This window comes from Hipposideros armiger, unplaced genomic scaffold, assembly GCF_001890085.2.
Source record: "Hipposideros armiger isolate ML-2016 unplaced genomic scaffold, ASM189008v1 scaffold_26, whole genome shotgun sequence".
Taxonomy (NCBI): Eukaryota; Metazoa; Chordata; class Mammalia; order Chiroptera; family Hipposideridae; genus Hipposideros; species Hipposideros armiger.
In genome coordinates this window covers 2,163,320-2,183,895 of record NW_017731376.1, presented here as the reverse complement: position 1 = coordinate 2,183,895, position 20,576 = coordinate 2,163,320, and the positions used below count along the sequence as shown (strand labels likewise).

General features: G+C 35.4%; 1 protein-coding gene across 21 annotated transcripts in view; it reads left to right on the top strand.

Moving 5' to 3' along the window:
- Positions 1 to 20,576, top strand: part of COL25A1 (collagen type XXV alpha 1 chain) — a 469,048-nt gene that overhangs the window by 422,476 nt on the left and 25,996 nt on the right. For 8 of the 21 annotated variants that reach the window (XM_019636061.1, XM_019636059.1, XM_019636058.1 and 5 more), the window contains 8 exons: positions 4,175 to 4,198; positions 4,809 to 4,853; positions 8,346 to 8,390; positions 10,546 to 10,626; positions 11,483 to 11,545; positions 12,239 to 12,289; positions 14,340 to 14,366; positions 18,917 to 18,997. In XM_019636061.1, coding sequence (XP_019491606.1) covers positions 4,175 to 4,198; positions 4,809 to 4,853; positions 8,346 to 8,390; positions 10,546 to 10,626; positions 11,483 to 11,545; positions 12,239 to 12,289; positions 14,340 to 14,366; positions 18,917 to 18,997 — 417 coding nt within the window. Of the gene's footprint in view, positions 1 to 4,174; positions 4,199 to 4,808; positions 4,854 to 8,345; positions 8,391 to 10,545; positions 10,627 to 11,482; positions 11,546 to 12,238; positions 12,290 to 14,339; positions 14,367 to 18,916; positions 18,998 to 19,605; positions 19,653 to 20,576 lie in introns of all 21 variants that reach the window. The other 13 variants (XM_019636067.1, XM_019636068.1, XM_019636064.1 and 10 more) reach the window with 7 other exon arrangements.

Below are 20,576 nucleotides of genomic sequence, written 5' to 3'. Positions count from 1 at the left end.
TGCCTAGTTCATCCCGTTCTTCTTTCCTTTCTTTTCTCCATGTAAATCTTCTCCAGCAATCCAATGCCACCACCCACATGAGTTCCTCCTCTTTATTCTTTTAAACATTAGCAGTCAGTGCCCAGTTGTTTAACATTCAGTTCTTCTCAAATTGCATAATTCTAGTCTTGCCACTTACCGGACTGGAAGTTACTCGGTCACTTCCAGGAGACATCTTATGCTCACTCTGTATGCCACCACATGCCTGACACAGGTCTGGGTGTAAATATTAAACAAACTGTTATTGGTTGAACGAGTGACTACACTTAACTCATACGTACAATCCATTTGTTTGCTTGAAAGCCAAATCAGTTGTTTTAAATAGTTGCTATTTTGTACTTGTTTGGGTTTTTTTCCATCCTTATGACTTCACTAACATTCTCTAATTATGATAAACATACCATTTCTATAGGTCCTTTGCTACCATTTTTAACTAGTAGAGTAATAAGTAGTTTTTATAGAATCTACCTTTAGCTCAACCTGTTTTTCTGCTCTTTCCATGCTGTTTCTTCTGGTAAAATGCAAAGAGAAGCATGCTTACTGCTTAGAGAAACGTTGCTGGGGCAGCATGTTCAGGCAAGAGCTTGAATTAGTGCTCCTCAGTCCAAGTGGTTACACGTGAGCAGTAGCCTCTGGGCTATTGTGAAATCCTAGAACCAGTTTTCTAAATTGTTCCCTTTTCCCAAAATTTGATAATGACATATATAAAGAAAGAGAGAAACAGAACATGACATTTAGGTGTACCTACTACGTTATAAAAATTCTTACTTATAAAACATAGGGACACATTTTTTTAAACTTAATTTAGTAGCAGTGTAATAAATTTCCCTTAAACTGCTTCCAGTGTCTACATATATATATTTTAATCATAATCCTTACTACCATCTTTAAGAGATATCCATTCTCTTACCTTCCAAGAAATGCTGCAATATTATTGGCCATTTTCTGAAAAATTGTGAAAGAGTCCTTTTAAAACACCCTGTGAATGAACAGGGACTGGTATGGAGGAAGCGACCCTTAGCCTAAAACCGAAAGCTCTGCATTGAGCTCCCTTCAGCTACTAACTAGCTAAGTCATTTTGGGGAAGTCCCTTAATGTATCTATACTTCATTGAGCTGATCTGTAAAACAAGGAAATTTTTTGGAATAGATTTAAGAGTCTATAAAATCTGATATTATGTTTAGGCTTATTTTTCAGGAGCTCCGGAAAACTCTTTGCTGGTGTGTCTAAACACACTTTATTAATATTCTGACACCTGCATCTTGACATGAAAGGATATTTGTGCTCAGTTTCTTTTTCTCACCTGGAGTTCTGTATGACTGTACACAAGTCAATACCCATCATCATCAACTAGTTCATGTTTATGTCTCAAACCTAAAGATTTATCATTCTTATGGGCTTGTTAGGATATATATATATATATATATATATATATATATATATAGTTATATATATATACACACACATATATACATATATGTATATATATATATATTCTGCTTATAAAATAGCTTATAGTTATCTTTTTCACTTCAAAACTATTTATTTGTTTTCCTAATAAGGCACTCTAGTGGACTGAGTCCCTAATAAAATGAACCAAAGTAAAATAACTGTTAGATTGAGAGGAAGTAGTAGACATTTATTTTTCTAATTCTCTAGCCAGTGATGGATTGTCACAGTTTTGCTGATTTCATTTCACTTGCCTCCTCTAAAAGAAAAATCTAAGACAATTAGATAAATAGGAGTATATTACCGTTGTAAAATTATCAAATTAGAAATATAAAATTTTACTGTTGCCTCTATTGAAAGTTGTTTACATGAACATTCGCCATAAGCCATTTATGCTCTTAAGCTATTTCCATAATTAGCAGTAAAGTCTTCCCATTTCCTAACTCAAGCTTTTAAAGTTCCTCAGGACCATTTGAACTAAACCTGTCCTCTAGTGTAAGACATGGGTGATTTTAAGCTTGCATTTTGATGAGAAATGAAAGCAAATAGCCTTTGATTCTAAAGAGATTCACATAAGCATCTCGGAATAAATCACGAAGCAGCCTGATAGCCTGCACCCGTCTGCAGTCACTCTAGCTCATGCCTCCCTTTCCCATCATGCCTCACTAGAGAATGGCATGTTTTTCCTCATCACTCCCAAAAACTCTGGTTTCCAAATCATTACTGGACTTCAAGAGAGAATTCTGCCGAGTTTATGGAGCTTTAACTTGGAGGAACCACATACAAGAAATCCAAAGTGAGCAAACAACCTTACTCTTATGTGTCTGCACACTGGTGCTTTGGGATACAGTAAAAACCCGTTTTTGAGAATTTAATGTAGTTTTCTGTCATTCGTTCTATTGATTGGATGGAACTTCCCCTATATAATTTTTAGGTCTCAGAAGTATAGTTATTTAACAATGTGATTTAAATCCCACCTGTTAAATAGTTCAGTTGCCATTAATAATACTCCTTTATTATGCACCTCATCATAAAACATGTTGTTATCCTTAAATTAAAAAAAAAAAGACAAACTAGTTTTTTGTTTAGTTGAAAAATGAATCATATATAGAGCATGTTGGAAAACCTCCAAGAATTCAAATTTTAAACTCCCTTCCTTTTCTAAGGCCTTAGGATTTGGCTTTCTAGTGAAAATTGCAATATGTAATTGGAAGGCAGTGATAAATAAATTATTTCTCCTCTATAATTTTCTAATAGCCTGTTTAAAATGAGTCATCTACCTATAGGAGCAAAGACATAGCTTTCTTGTAACCATAAATCCAACTCTTGCTTTAGGTCAGCGGTTCTCAACCTTTCATAGGGGTCCCCTAAGACCATCGGAAAACACATATTTTTGATGGTCTTAGGAACCGAGACACTGCTCCTCTATCCGTCTCCAGGCCCACATGCAGATATGCCCACATACGAGTACCCGGCGACCCCTGTGAAAGGGTCGTTCAACCCCCAAAGGGGTCGTGACCCACAGGTTGAGAACCGCTGCTTCAGGTGAATCCCCTAAGAAAAAAGTAAGTGGTGTCTTATGTTGCACAGATATGATGGTATAAAAATCATGGCCGTTTTACCTTTATCTTAGAAGCACTCCTCCTATGTTTTCTCTGAAGCTATAATGACTATAACTGTATTTTACCATAGAGTACAAACTTGAACCATTTGTACATATGCACACATATATTGTTTTCTAAGGAATAATGACACCATGCCACTAGAGACTCGGTTAAGTGTTTGAAATAAGATAATGTTATGATTATTTTTTATAACAACAATAATAAAAAACAGCAACAACAACCTGAATTAGAAATTGGAATGGAGTAGTTGGAAACAAAGGGATGGTGTTAAACCAATATTCACAAGTTTACATGTAATTGGATACATTTATGACTAGAGTCCCTAATGGAGAATTTTTCCCCCTCTATGATTCGAAAAGTGGTGATAGGTCCAATAGAATATTTAACACAAGACTTAGACTAGAAAATATTAATACAAAAATGATGCATGGTTTAGGGGGTGGATGTTTTAGAGATTCACACTTTAAGAGAATATATTTTGTTACAGCACTCTAGCACTTTATGTTAAAAAACTAGATGAATCCCATGGCAGCTCCTATCTTTAGTCATGTGTGTGTAGCACGCGCGCGCGCACACACACACACACACACACACACACACACACACACACACAAACACAGACACACAGCTGATTATAATGCAACAAATGCACTACAGACTAAAAGAGAAAAAAATGTCACACAATTAGATACTTCGGTCAGTTTTCTCTAATCGAAGTGCTCTGGAATAGAGCTCTTAAGAATAGTGAAATTTCTCAGGTCACAAACCGCTAGTGTATATTATTTGACTACATACTATTTTTAAATCAAATTCTGACACTCTTTTTTTCTCATCCATAGATTTTTAAAATAAACTTCTAAAAATAATTTTTAAAAGAATCTTTACAATATATTGTATTCATTTGAAGATAAGATAATATGCTCTGAGTATCTTGTCAGGAATTCCTATGGCATCAGTCTTGCAAAGATACATTCAAAAAGTTGATTATTTTAGAAATGTATTATTGTACTTTGGCATACAATATAGGTAACTCTGTCTTTATCAATGCATTTTCCCAACAGAGGATTACCACCTTAACTGTCACGGTAACTCCTATTGCATGATTTCTGTGGTTTATAACTATATATGGTATTGATGCATGCTGCTCATAATGGTACTAATGTAGCAATTGTTTTTATCTGATATTTAACTTTATGTCTTCTTTACTACTAATCTTTTATAACATTTGCCCCAGTTCAATCACTCTGTGTGCTTCATGAAAAAGTCAAGGAAAAAAGAGTTATTTTTCTTTAAAATCTTTAGCTTTATCTTAATAATATAGCTTTGTTCTTTGGTGTTTGGGAAATCAAAGCCTGTGGAGGGGGCGGAGAGAACTGTCTAGAAACACAGATATTAGTAAGCTAATTTAACCCAACAAAATAAATGTAGGATTCAGCAGCAATTTTACATTGTCTTATGAATCAACTCAAAAGCACCTTCAGTATTATTTTGGCCTAAACATTTGTTGATGTTTTTACAAATAGGTAGTTTTTATAATTTTGTAACTGGTGAAATTTTTCCTCATTGCAAATCAACATCAGGGGATATTTGATTATGATATAAATTAGGACTGTGTATAGTGTACTTATTATTTAAAGTGTAAAATTTAATAGATATACTTGGTTACTTTTTAATCTTTGTCTTTTCTGGATTTAGGGTCCCCCTGGACCACCAGGACCTCAAGGACTACAAGGGCCAAAGGTTATTCTTTATTTTACTTGTTTCCATTTACTACATGTGGTGCAGAGAATCCCATACTAAATAAGTGTATCTTTGAAAATCAATCTTACAAAATGCTAGAGAAGCTGACATCAGCAATATTGCTTAAAAGAGCTAAGAATAGAAATTCAAGTTTGGGCTAAAGGAAGAGGGATCAGAACAAAAGGAAAATTAGGAAATAAGGGAGAGAAATAGGAATGGCATTAAATTTTGAAAAAGGACATTCAGAAAAAAACAGAATATTAAGCAAGGGAAAAACAAGTTTTACAGAAATTATAAATGTAAAGAAACACTAAGTATAGTATCTGAAGAAGGGAAAATATTTAAATAGAGGAGGATTGAAAGAACATTTATTCTGACTCTAAAAAAAAATCCTTCCCTCTAATCCTTTGATAATAAAAAGAACAAGGGAAGCTCTAGCATAATGCATCCACAAATGACAATTTTAGGAATCATTTTTGAATCATTTTTTATAACACATCTGTTATTATATATATTCAGACATCCTGCCATTTAAATCTTATCTAATGAAACATACCAACTATGAACAGTAGAAACCTAGAATTACTTGATTATATCTGAAACGTGGTGGTGGTGATAGCTTTTTCCCTCCAATCTAAAGCTTTAGTTATACAAGCACATTTGATAAATTAACACAAGACCAATCACTCTGGCTTTTCAGAACTGAGTTACATGTGTTGAAATATGACTTTTGTCATTGAATTTTTGTAGATGATTCAAGTAGTTTAGAAATCCATTTTTTGTTTATGCCTCTTAAGGCAGTTTATTTACTAAATCTATCACACACACACACGCACACATGCCAGCTTTCATACTCTTACCTTACAAGATACCTAAAAACAGAGAAAGCTAGCACAAAAAAAAGTTATTTTTTCTATTATAAAAAGGAGTATAAAGCAAAATATTACTGAGTTCTTTGGCTATGTGAGATATATTTGAACATAGACCTTAATTTCAAACAGATTTCCTGTATAGCAATGTAAGGTTGGGATTTTTAACTTTCTATTTCTCCACCACATTCTGGTCCCTAAGAGATCACACACACACACACACACACACACACACACACACACACACACACACACACACACCAGTCACACACAATCTTTATTCCTGGTGAGCGAGTCAGTCTGGATTCTTATTCTTAAATATCTCGGTGAACTGGAGTAAACAATCTAAAAGGAAATACACAGATTCCTTCTTCCTTTGTGTAGAGTCAACCAAGGTCTGAATTTCTTGCTTCATCTCTTCACTTGACTGAGTCCCCAGAACCAAATTTGTCCCCAGTGCTAAATATGTACTTCATTCCCTACAAACCTCAACGTCCAGTGCTTGAATCTTCCTTACAGCCCAAAGGCCTACAGAAGCCCAAAAAGTACCCACCCCTTGACCCAAAGGGGCAAAAAGGACCACCTAGCCCAAACCCACATCCCCCTTGTTTTATAATCCAATTGCTATTCACTTATTAATTCAATCATTGAATGAGTAATTTTTGAGCTTTACTCTGTGATAAATACTAATATCTAGTAAAGAGACTAAGGGATATAGTAAGGAGTTTCAACAAGAGGCTTATAGCCTGGGGAAGGAGATAGACAAGTAAAGGAATAATTATTTACAAATAGAGTAAATGCTTTAAGAGAAAAATGGGAAAGCCCATCTCAGCCTTGGGAACCAAGGATGGCTTCAAGCTGAAATTTAAAGATGGGGAAATTGGCCAAATGAATGTGGTGCATGGAGGTGGTTATTCATACTCTCTTAACTCGTCCCCCTGCCACCCTTTCCACAGTGCTGTCACTGTATCCTACCCCTCACACCTCACAATGGTCTTGTAGTTGAGATCTTAGGTTAGTTGACATAGTCCTTTATGCTTTCCGTGATCTCTCCTTGAGAAAGTTGGGACAATTGGGGTGAGATGTGCCTATGACCACGAGTCAACAAGTACAGCTGGGTCAAATATAAATCCCATTCTCATGCAGGATTCAGCCTCAGAATAAATGGGGAGCTATTCATTTAGCGTTTCTCCTTACTTGATCAAAAGAGGATTGTACGACCGCTTACACATCCAATAACTTGACAAACTACTTTCGATGGCTGAAGGAGAAATGAATGACTCATGAATTATGTTTTCCCTTTAAACATTCACGGGTCACATTTCGAAGGTAAAAGTTTAGCAAAGCAATCGTTATTGGACCCAGAGTGCTGACAAGTACTCAGACACAATGAAACTAGGGCTAGCCAGTTGCATCCAACCTCAGCAGGCTTGTTTGTGGCAAAATAAACTTTGCTGCCACCACAAAGAGCAGGAAATCTGAAATAAGGAAGGCCTTTCTTTTATTTTCTTTTTTCATTTGTTTGTCATACCTTCCTAAACACTGGAAAGCTCAAATTTCATGCTGTGGCCAATAGCTCTTAAAGTTTTTACCAGGGAAGAGAGATCCAGCCATTCCAATACTGTGGTTTATAATATCACCAAACAAGCCTTTCTAGAAAAATACAGCCTCAAGTCAGCTCCCTTTGCAAATCTGTCTGTGAGGCAGGCCACTCACCCTCAAAAGACCTGTTTTTACAAAGCTTCCACAGTGTGGAAACCAGGGATATTTATAATGAGATCCAAATATGTAATTCATTGATGTAAAATGTCTTGCCTTTCAAAGAATTTTTTCAGTGCCTTTGCAGATGAAAGGTGACCGGATATTTGTTGTTTGAATAAATCTCTAGCACATTGTTTAAGTTTGTTTTTAATGGAAGATCCTCAGTTAAGGAAACATAAATCTATATATTTTGGGTTTGTCAAGGGTTCTAATAAATCATGATATAAATACTAAATTTAGTTCATTCCTAGCATAGTATAGGAAATTGAATTGATCCAAAAGCAATTTTATGTGGATTAAGATATTATCTGATTTATTATATCCTTCAGTGAGGCTTATCTGAAAGTAACACATTCACAGTCATTATGAATTTGTGTCCACGGTTCAAACAGTACCAGTTAAAATATTGTGAAATTATGAGGCTTTGCATTTTATTCTTTCTTAAGATAACTGTCATATTTTTGCTTTTTCTCAAATTGGAAAATAAGAGAAATTATATGATTTTTTTAAGGAGAAAAAAATTAACTGAGGCCTATAGGTTGTTGCTATAGGATATGATAAGCTATCAAATGATCTCTATCAGTTTTCTTTCACCAGTTTTTTTTTTAGCTTGTATCTCACATGGGAAAAAATAAATAAAAACACTGCACCTTAACCACATATAAGTATTGTTGTACATAATATTCAAGAAAATGTTATTTCACTTAGTTTAGATATGTGGTATGATGTAATAGCGTTTTCTTGGATTATGATGCATTTGCTGAAAGTCAAATTGTACTGTTACCAACTAGCAACATATTTATTTAGTTTAGTATGCTACCAATGATAAATGGAAGGAAGCCATCAATTTTTATCTTAACAGGGAGAGCCAGGATCTCCAGGAATCCCAGGAGTTGATGGAGAGCAGGTAATTTTCAAAGATACATGCTGTCATTTAAAGCATCATTATTGATCACTACTTTTATTATAGGTTTGAAGCCAAAAAGACATGAGTGTTGATATATGATATCCTCTCTTTTTTTTCACCATCTGTTCTGGAGACTACATTAACTCTAAAAAGAAATTGGTTTTAGACAGTTTGGTTTTTTTCTTTTTTTGCAGAAACATACAAGTACAAGTTATATGATGCTTTCGTTTTGTCTTAATACTCCTTATCAATCTACCAGTGGTACCACTGTGAATTTTCAATAGACTTGTAAAATTATTACCAATTTAGTAAGAATAGCCTAATTTTTTGTCAATGAATACAAATAATTCAAGCTGAAAATTAGTGACCATAGTTTCCACAAAATTAGATATTGCTTGTGTTACTTTGACAATGTTTTCTTTTCCTAAAAAAGTATACCTAATTTTCTAGACCATTAGAAAAGACAGAAACAAACAGGGCACTAGTAGCTTTGCAGAATGTGGCAGTTTCTCCAAGGGTTTCCCCTGAACAAAGGTTGGCAAACTTTTCCTATAACTGATCAGATAATAAATAAATGTTTTAGGCTTTGCAGGCCACATACAGTCTTTGTCACGTCTTTTTTTTTTTTTCTTTAACAACCCTTAAATTTTTTTAAAAGTATTCAGCTTGTGCAGAAACAAGCCCTTGGCTGGATTTAGCCCATAAGCCAAAAAGACTCTGGCCAGGAGACTGTGAACAGTATTCAAAATTCAGAATTGAATCACAGGATTAGTTTTTCTGAGCTCCCGTTATTTACCCAAGGAATGGCTAAAATCAAGTAGATCATAAGAAATCAGGGGGATTCTTGATACAGTTAGTGAAATGTCTCTGGAGATAGTATTAGAGTATTAGATAAGAGAATTAAGTTTAAGAGAAGAGTTATTTTAATATCAGAGATGTATGTTGAAATTACATGATGTCATGTTAAATAAACCTGGTAGTTAAATAGACTTTACATGATTGTTATATAAATCAGAGATCACATTAGAATTTTTAAATCTGCTTGTATATTACCTTTCCCATTATTAGTCATTATAAATAATTTGACATGTGTAATGACATAATCCATGGTCCCTAAATATACAATATCTGGATTTCTTTTTTTCCTATAGGCGTTACAAAGTCTTCTTCTGCTACTAAGTCCAGTGGGTTGGCTATTCTTCTGCTATCACTAGATTCCTAAAACCAACCAGGGTGTGACTTACCAGTAAGACTCATTTATCCATTCAGGCACCTACCCACCCACCCACTTTGTGGGCAATTCTTCAGTAGGTGCTATGAAATAGGTGTAAGTAACAAGAAAAGCCACTTTTCTGTCCACAGCGGGTTTTAGTATAGAAAAGATGAATAGGTTGTGTAGGCTTGGAACCTCTTGCTATGATTATCTCTGCTGAAGAATGGGTCATCTGGTCATATTGCACTGAGTTTTATTTGATGAAAGCTCAGTATTAGTATCATAATATTCACATTTGTTAGCATTCAAAATACACATTTATCTATTTCCTCACTGTAAAAAAGAGAATAAAAATAACAACCTGGATCACCTCATAGGGATGTCATAAGAACAAAATAAGAACATTGTGGAAAAGTTGAAGTATTTCTAAGCATTGATTGATCATTAATGTGCCGTGAATGATTTACCTGTCTGTAGATTGGACCATTGAAAACTGACGGTGATGGGAACTCCTGTCTGCTTTGAAGGGGGATATGGGGATATTTATTTGGACCTTTGTTATTATAACACTAGGTCCTAGTTCAAATGTATATTGCACTCTTGAGAATTAAATCCATTAAATTGTTTTCAGGACTGGTGATGTAAAATTAGCTGCCAGGTAAAAATATGGGGTCAGGAAAAATAAAGTCAGCACCTAAGTTCATGTTTTCCATACTTAAATGGTCTAATTGATAGAATTTAATTTCTTCTATTATATAGGTAAGTAGTAGTGATTCAATGTAGAAGGTTGCTATAAGAAATAACTCTACCTAAAAATAAAAATGAGTATCATCTCCGTGTAAGATCTACCTATTAACAAAATTGATCTGGAATTTTTTTTCCCGAGGACGTAATTATCAAGGGTCATTATAATTCTTAAATGCAAACCATATCATTTTGTAGGGACTCAAAGGCTCAAAGGGAGATGTGGGGGACCCGGGTATGCCAGGTGAAAAAGGAGGAATCGGACTTCCTGGATTACCGGTATGTTTATACTTTTTATGATGTGTTCACATTAAGATAAATAATGAGAATAATTATATTATAAGCTTCAGTATCATCTAATGGTTCATATAATCTTATTTTTAAAGAATTGGTGTATTATTGATTAATCACTACAAGTGAGGCTTAAAATTTTAAATAATCTAAACAAATGAATTACAAAATAAAACTTCATGTTTTCCTGAATTATTTTCACTATAATATAGTAAAATAAAGTTGGTCACTTTAATTTAGCATGCATACGATGGTGATAACTGATCATTTTAAAGTAAACCATAATAAAAAATAAACTAAGCAATGTAAAACAATTGAAAAACAAATTACTGTGGAACATGTTCTAGGATGGTGTTTTTATGGTTTTTTTCACTCATAATTTTTACTGAGAATTGGGAGGGGAAATTGTTAAAAAAAAAAAAAGTAGGACAAAAATGTAGAAAACCTCACTGCCCTCAATTTTTTTTAAAACAAGGAAGTATATAAATAAATGTCAGTGAGAACATAGTTAAAAGACTGACCTTTGCCTTATAAAGTGAGCGTAATCATAAAAAAATATAATGTTTATAATCTGATATAGTGAGCAATACATAAGTTTAACCAATCAAACCTAACTTTGTTTGTATTTACTTTATATTTTATTTCACATATTACCCACAATCCTAGAGATTTGAGGAAGCTTGCTGTTTAAGGCTAAAATGCAGGGGGATAAATCCTTCTTTTACATATCATATGTATAATATAAAAATTTCAAGAGTATGATGGGTTTAGGGACAAATTTCAGCTGTTTCTTACACTTTGGAAATAACTTGGCCAGCTCAACTCTTTTAATGGTTATTTGTAGGGTGCCAATGGAATGAAAGGGGAAAAAGGAGACTCTGGATTGCCAGGTCCTCAGGGCCCTTCCGTAAGTCTGTATGGCTGAACTGCCATGTTTCTGAAAAACTCTAAAATGGACTTATTATTCGTCTCATTCAACTTGTGTCACATGGCTTATCAAAAATGGAAAGATCATGAACCTGTTCGTTTGTCAAACTGTAGAAGAAATATCTGTTGACCTTGTACAGTGAGAGACAAAATGTCTCAGAGGCAATTTTTCAGAAGGCTGTCTAGTCCTGAGGAGAAAATCAATGGTTTTCCCACGACGCTTGTGGGTAGAGCTTTGTGAATATAGAATATACATTTTTTTTTCTTTAGAGCCCTGTTGTTGCTTAGTGAAATATTGGGTTATCGGAAAAGTCATGATGCATTTTTGCAATGAAAAACAGAAAAAATACGTAATGACTTTTCCAAAAACCCAATATATGAAAATTTAATAGTTGTTGTAGCATCATAGCATTTCTTGGTAATCAGTTGCTTCCTTTTCTTTTAATGTACTTTTGCTTTATTCTGACTTTTGTGAAACAACTGTACTTTTTTTTAAGTTTTTGTTCTCATGAAGAAATTTCTAAACCTAGAGAATCAAACACATCACTTCTTCCAGTATCCTTCTTTCTCTGCAACTATTAGTGACCTTCACAAAACCCCAGCCAAAGATTCAAGCCAAACCACCTTATCTAAATGAAGTAACCAAATCCATGTTTATTTTTTGGACATACAGATCATAGGCCCACCAGGCCCACCAGGGCCCCATGGCCCACCAGGCCCCATGGTAAGTCTCTCTTCTCTCCAAAATATAATCATTTATTTATGAGCATGCTACTAGCAAATATACAAACGCACTCCTCAAAACAGCTGCTAATAGCTTGTATTTTGCACTACTCTCTGTGGAATGGATAGAAAATAAGAAGTGCTTTGAGATATACTGATTTTATAGTGTTGTCTTTTACTCCCCCAAACACATCTTTTGGAAAGAGAGAGTTTTATGATAGGAAAGTTGAAGATAGATAGATTTGGCAAGCTTTACTCCAACCTTATAACATCAACATCAGAAAATCATTTTATCCAATCACTGTCCTGGGCCATTAGTAACAAAATAATGGTAGCCATTAATGAATGTTTCTAACCTTTAATGAAATGTGCAATAAGAACATTTGTAAAATAACATAATAAAAATTGAAGCTCAGTTCCACAGATGACATATATTGTTGAATCTTTTCCTTTGTACGTTTATGGTACTTAGGTAGAGATAATGTTTACTGCAAGTATCCATCAATGACCGATGGAGACAATGACCATGCCCTTATAGAATGCATGTCCAGTGATAAAGGCAGCCATTAAACCAGTGTAATTCTCCAAATGTCTACCTAATGACAGTTGTGTTAAGGCTAGAACATGGAGCGCTGAGTGCTTTCAATGCTTTTGACTGGGGCAGGATGGAGACAAGTCTGGCAGCTTCTAAGGTCACATTCATGCCTAAGGTGTATCAATAAACCACATGTCTTCAATCATATGGATTAAATGAATTATGGGTCACTGTTTCCTCCTACTGTGCTCTAAGAAAGAGCGTCATTGGAATGATCTGAGCCACACAGCATAGCCCCAGATCCAATCCCCTGTTTCTTACTAATTAACATTTCTATTTTATCCACAAAATAATTATAATTAACCTTATTTTCTTAAAATTAAATGGTTTGTTAAGAATTAAGCAAATAGCATACTTTTGGTTTTTTTATACTGCCTTCATTTTAAGTTAGAAGATTGAATTTAAAAACACTATATCTTGTTCTTCATAAAATTAATTAATTCAAAGGAATTTTAAATCATTACTAAAATGAAATAATACTTAATAAAATATAATTTTCTGAAAATGTTTATCCACAGCTTATCTGAAGAGAAAATATTATTCCGATGTAGACATATGTAACAAATATCTACATATTGCTTGATAAAAAAATTTTCCTACTGTTTTATGATTTCACTGATGGGTATTTAAATGCTCCTCTCTCTAATAACTTATTTAAATCACTTGAAAGTTTAAAGCAATTCACAATCACCTTTAGCTAATTTAGGTTGCCTAATTAGTCTCTATATTTAGATTTTCCACAACATATAGGGTGAAAGCCCTGATTCATGCATTCATTATGACTTCCTTCTGTTGGGAAATATTTGTTATAAGAACCTTGAAGAATTCATCTTTGTAAAAATAAATGCATTCTAAATAATAATGCTTACCCTACTGTATTACAATCCTTTCATTAGTCATAAATTAAATAAGTGATACAACAGGGTTCCGGACTTGACTATCATCTCTTCATTTCCTTTCTACTTTAGATTACTTAACACATGAGCCTAGAGCAGTTAGTGATGGAAAAGGCCCCCTTTTTACTGGTACTTTTCTTTGTCTGGGACTTTTCTTTGGCAAATTTCTCTTTTAAGACCTATCTGTATTCCATACACACTTATAAAGTATTTCATGTATTCCACTTAGATTTTTTTTTTAGATGGGGATTTGAGAAATAGGAGTAGTGTGGATTCACAATACTTTTTCTCTATTATTTTCTTCCATATAACCCTTTCAGATTCCTCCCTCCATCTCACAGGTATTTAACAGAAAGAATTGCTATTAATGAATTTCCTCTTACAGAACAATCCAGGAGTTGGAAGTAACTTTCACCAGTGGTAACATCCATTGGCCTGCCTCTCACTATGGCTTAAACAAGAAGATTCTTGTTTTATACCTCTTTTGTTATTTTATATAATCACTTCTGCTGGGAAACAGTGAATCAGTTCTTAATTAAAAGCTGTGTTTTCATTTTCAGGGACCCCATGGACTTCCTGGACCAAAGGTAATGTAACAAATCCCTTGATTATTTGATTTCTGTTTCCTCATTAATCATGGAGAAGCATGATGGAAGCATGTCTGTCTTGTCTTATTTACTTGTCAAGTAATGTTGATAATCTTTAAGCCTTTAAGTATCCAGATGTTTAAATCTCATAAAACAGAATGACTTAGAACAAATTTAAGTGACATCACCTGGAGATGAATTATTTCCCATTTTGCCTTTTTCCCTTGTCACTATATAAGTTTCTTAAGTCACTAATCATAATATACTCAAAATAAACCATCTAGAAGTAAATCTGATAAGGTTCTCAGACTAGTCCAGATGCTTTCTCATTATAATATCTTTAGTTGCACATTTAGTCATACATGTTGATACTTCTTGTCATATATCAGTACTGCATCTAAATGCTTGACTATCCAGCATCTTAATTTTGTACTCCCCCAGAAGTCATTGGTGTAGAATGGAGTGGGGTGTATGAGGTATGTTATACTGAGGAGAAGATTACATCTCATACAAGTATTCTATACCCTGGATTGATGAGAAAACAATAGAGTATCCCCTCCTTGTCAGCATGAGTGCAGCTTATATTGTGAAGATGGTCTCCACCTGTTCTCTGCCTTTGTGTAGTCAGAGAGGACAGCTTAGAGAATTAAAGTGAGTCCTGAAAGCCAATCTTCTTCTTACAGGGAGTACATGTGATGAGGACCTATGTTCGAATCTCAGCTTTGCCCCTGACAGGCTGTTACCTTGGGCAGATTATTTACTCTCTCCGGTCCTTCATTTACTCAACTAGGTGACTTACCACATAAGGTTGTGATGATTCAATGAGGCATGCTTATAAAACATTTAGCAAAATATCCAGTGCAACTGTTGATAAACACCCAATAAATGTCAGTTGTTATTCTGTGATTCGATGCTTTGTTCTGAACAGAAAATTTTAGCTCACCCTCAAGACTGGTTGAGAGAAGCTTCAAGTAGTCTTGAAAGCTCCTCAGCAGGGAGTTGGTGCATATAAATGATGAGGGGTCAGGGAGCACACAAATGCAATGTTGGCACTAGGCATCAGGAAGGCAGCCCACCCTCTTTTCTGAGGCCTCCCTCTGGCCCACCCAGCTTTAGGGGTGGCCGAGGTATTGGTCTGACGGCAGAAATCTGAGTTTCCTTTTGAAGTCAGGCAAGTGACTCACCCAAGCATGGGAAGAGCTCATGCCTCATTATTCTTCTTTACCTTTCCTTCTGATAAGGCCAGTGAGTGACCATGTGTCTCAGAAGCATGGATTATATTGGGTCTTTGGAAAAGTCATGACGCATGTTTGCAACAGGGTGGCACTAGTTCAGGTTTGGAAGTACTCGAGTCATTCGCATCTATGTTATTGCTCTGTCATTTGACAAGTGACAGTTTTAGCTTCATTCTAAAAAAAATTTGAGTGATTTGGTTGAGTTTTGGAGATTTCACAACAAGTTGAAGATGGAAGACCAAACTGTGCATTTTTGCCATATTTTACTGTTTTACTTCCATAAAGGGAAGAACGCGCATCAAGCTTGTGAAAAGTTACATAAAGTTTACAGTGACAATGCTCTACAAGAATGTCAGTGCCAACGATGGTTCACGAAATTCTGTGCTGGTGATTTTGATCTCAACGATGCTCCTCAGTCAGGGAGGCCCACCAAGGTTGATGACGACAAAATAAAGGCATTGATGGAGTCAAACCCACATTACACGACATGAGCGATTGCAGAAACATTGAACATCATCATTCAAGTATTCACAACCACCTGAAGAAGCTGGGATATTTTGGGTTCTGCATGAACTCAAAAGAAGTCCATTTGACGGCGCATATAAACATCTGCAATATGCTCATTAAACATGAGGAAAACAATCCTTTTCTGAAGCAAATGATAACTGGTGATGAGAAGTGGATTGTTTACAATAATGTGGTGCACAGACTTGGTCCCTACATGATGATTCGCCTCAAACGACATCGAAAGCAGACATTCATCAGAGGAAGGTTATGTTGTCAGTATGGTGGGATTTTAAAGGTGGTATGTTTTTTGAGCTCCTACCAAGGAACCAAATAATCAATTCAAATGTGTACTGTTAGCAATTGGACAGTTTGAATGAATCCATCATCCAGAAACGTCCACAGCTCGTTAATTGTAAAGGAGTTGTGTTCCATCGTGACAATGGGAGACCACACACAAGTTTGATGACCCGTCAAAAATGATTGGAGCTTGGATGGGATGTGTTGCCACACCCACCATATTCGCCTGACCTTGCGCCATCAGACTTCCACTTGTTTCGCTCTCTGCAGAACGGCTTGCATGGTATAACGTTCCATTAAGATGAGGCTGTAAATTAGCACCTTGTTCAGTTTTTCACAAATAAAGACAGGTCCTTCTATGGATGAGGAATTATTTATGAAGCTCACTGAAAGATGGAAAAAGGTTATCGAGCAAAACGGGCAATATATCATTGATTGATCTTTGTTCTTTATATAAATAAATGACCTTTGAAAAACATAGACAAAATACATCATGACTTTTCTGAAGACCCAATAGTTTGGGGTAAAGGCATTGTTCTGGTGGTGAGAGAGAGAGCCCATGTACCAGCTGTATGGTCTTAGTAGTTATCTGAACTCTCTGGCCTCTTTCTGTACTCTTGGCTTCTCCTTGGATGCTAAGGCACTTCTAAAGACCAGCCAAATTGTAATGACTCAGACTAAAGCCACCAAGACTGTGATTTTAATTCCATGAGTGATTCAGATAGCCCATCACCATTAGATTAATAGATGCCCAAGTTTCTTTTCTATCTAAAATGCAATGATTTTATTTTTGCCTACACTTTAATTGTACTTAAATCATAGATTTCAGAGAATGTTTATAAAGTTTCAAAGACCTCACAGATTACCTGTGCTAGTTCTTTGATTTTATAGATGATAAACTATAGGCCCAAGAAATTTAGGTTATTTACACTAAATTACACTGCTCATTAAGTGACAGATCTGGAAATAGAATTTAGGCCAGCATTGAAATTTGGTCTTTTTGCCACTGAATTTGATTGTTTACAAGGTCATCTTCTCAATTAATGCCCACTCCTATCAACACATGATTTCTCAGCAAAGAATTTCATAGACTACCAGCACTTTCCTGCCTATTCATCATCTCAAGACCACTTGCTGAGAGACCACACACATGCAAAGTAGTGTATCTCAACTTTAGACCAGTTAACTGAAGTTGACCATGGAGCCTTGGCCTTAACCTCAGATTAACTCCAGCTCTGTGACACTCCCAGGATCATTCTTTACCAACCACAGCACATTTGGATTTCCTATAGTGGCAGCACTGTGATCATCCTATCTTTAGAATCCCAAAATTTCATGAGGTGTGTCCAAATGCAGTCATTACTTTGTGCCCTTTGAAAGTTCAAATATATATAGCATGGTTCCAAGGATGAGCAGTTTCCCAGAACTTATTGATCAGAAGAATGACCTGGAAGACTTATTAAAAATACACTTTTCCTGTTCTGCTAAGGTCTAGGTGGGGCCCTGGACTTTTTATATTTAGCAAGCACCCCACTGATTTTCATCATCAGACAAATGGGGAAAATACTGCCCTCCCGCCATGTAAACATAATCTCTCCTCCTTCCCACCCCACCCAGAAAGACTCTATAGGGTATTTGAGACTGAAATCATCTTCCTGTCACAAATCTTTCAAGATTTTCTTGATGAAATTAATGTCTGTACTTAAAAGTTGAAAAGTGAACAGGTCAGAGTTCTATTTCTAGCATGCTACTGATAGAAAATAGGTGTACTGTATTCTTAGATTTCTTTAAAAAACAGAGTCAGCAGAATTTATCACGTCTCACGGCTTTTGTAATTTCACCCTAAGTTCAGTACAAACCTGCTTTATTCTAACACTGGGCACACAGACAGTTAGTGAAACTGCATGTAAGTTCTGTGATCTTCATATTCTCTTCTGAGGTTGGCTATTTGTTGTCCAGTGCATTGATCAATTCATGTAGGGATCTGACATGGCAATGTCAGAGAATGAGGACTCACTCACTCAATGGCATTACTTCAAACATCAGCTGCTACATTTTTAGTGCATTACCCTAGGCAAAATGCTTAAAGGCTTAAAATGTCTGTACATAACACTGTCCTGCATATTCCAGTTTCTCACTGCAGCAGAGTGGGTTTTTGCTACCGAACCTCCTTCCGCATCCTGCACTCTGATTGTCTTTGATTTGCTTGGTCAGAACGGTGCAGCACAATACCAATTTATTGAGATGTTACTGATAAATTCGGGAACTCAGTTATATGCATTTTGATTATAAGGAGATTTGCTTCTTAGAATCTTATTTAATTGTCAATTTCGGTTTACTTTTAATTTTTTTAAAATTAAGTTTAAACTGCTACAAGACCAATCTAGCCTGACTCAGCTGTTACCTAAAACTGGAATCTGCAACTGGCTCTCTTTCAGAGACTGGCTCTCTTCTCTCACAGTTGAAATGCCCGTGATAGCAACCAAAATTAGCATTTGCTTTTGCATTTAGGGTGAACCAGGGTTAAATGGTGTTAAAGGATTGAAGGGTGAACCAGGTCAAAAGGGTGACAGAGGACCCCTTGGTCTTCCAGTAAGTAAAGAAAACTTTCCATTTCAGTGCAAATCTCAGACTTTTCTTTCTACCCTAAGTAACAGCTCTGGTTTACTCGATGACTATCTTATAGTTAAGAGTTCTGTAATTGGAGAACACATTAAATTAGTGCAGAGCTCAGCCCAGTTTTGTTCTCTGATGTTTGCTCTTGTGTCAGAGGAAGACCCCATAACACATGATACCACAAGTGTTCTTCTGTCTTTCAATTACATACGTGCCAACCTTCCTCTTTTAAAACTGATACTTCTTCTCCCATCACCTTCCCCTTTCAAAAAGGATTGTGCTGATTATTTCATACTTTCTCCCAACAGTTTCTTTTATTTATTTATTTAGTATTATTTTTTTAATTGGGGAACAGTGTGTTTTTCCAGCGCCCGTCAGCTCCAAGTCAAGTAGTTGTTTCAATCTAGTTGTGGAGGTCAAAGCTCAGTGGCCCATGCGGGGATTGAACCAGCAACCTTGGTGCTTTGAGCACTGTGTTCTAACCAACTGAGCTAACTGGCCGCCCCTCCCAACAGTTTTTATAATTCAGTGCACTTTAAAATTCTCCCTCAATTTATTTTCCTCCTTTACTACCCAAACTGTAGCCCTCTGTTGATGGCAGTATGCAATTGGCCATTGTTGATGGCATGAGGTCAGTGCTGTGGCTCCTTACATTAATCAGTCATATCGTGGTCTCAATGTTGTATGTTCTTTGTTTTGGAAATGCCCTCTTGTGGGGTTCTTGTGGTAATAATGGATAGGATGGAAGAAGTATTTTGCCGTTGTTTAGAGATTTTTATTTTTAACCAAAAAAAAAGGGGGGGGGGGGAAAGGGGATTTTTACCTTTCTGGCACTTTATGCCAATCTTCTTTCCACAAAAATTTTTTTTAAATATTTTTTTAATTATTATTGAATATGAGGTTTTAGTTTCAAGCTTTTAACATTCTGTCTATTCACTGAATGCAGATAAAAATCAATAAAGAACATTATAGATGACATTATTAAAATATGACATGAAATTGATAATAGAAAATAGTTTATACACATAAAGAAGTTGCTGACCACTTATTTTACTTTTTCCTGTGGGTACTATATCGTAAGTACTAGGGTATTCTACTTGATAGCCAGTGCCTTACATAGATAAGGCCCGCAGTAGATGCTCAATATATATTCATTTATTGAATGAATGATATAAGCCTTGTATTAGAGCATAGGTTAAATCAGACCAATTTGATCAATGGACCCCAGGCATAAAACCTCTATGACATATGTGAGTCATTAATCACATCCCAGGTAATTGTAATATTATCAGTGCAAAAATTTTACCATCTCTCCATTTATTTTTAAATGTTATAATAATGGTGACTCTGAAGAAAGGAAGTACGAAAAAGCAAAAGGAAGTTTGGATTTCTATTTAAGCCCTCACTGATTTCTTTAAAGTATGCCCTCATTTCAAATTTAGGGCTAGTGATATTTTTTATATAACATTTAGCCAAAAGTTCTACATATGGTAGCATTAAACAAACAAACCAAGAACACACATTGTTTTTTAAATTCCGATCATTACTAACTAAA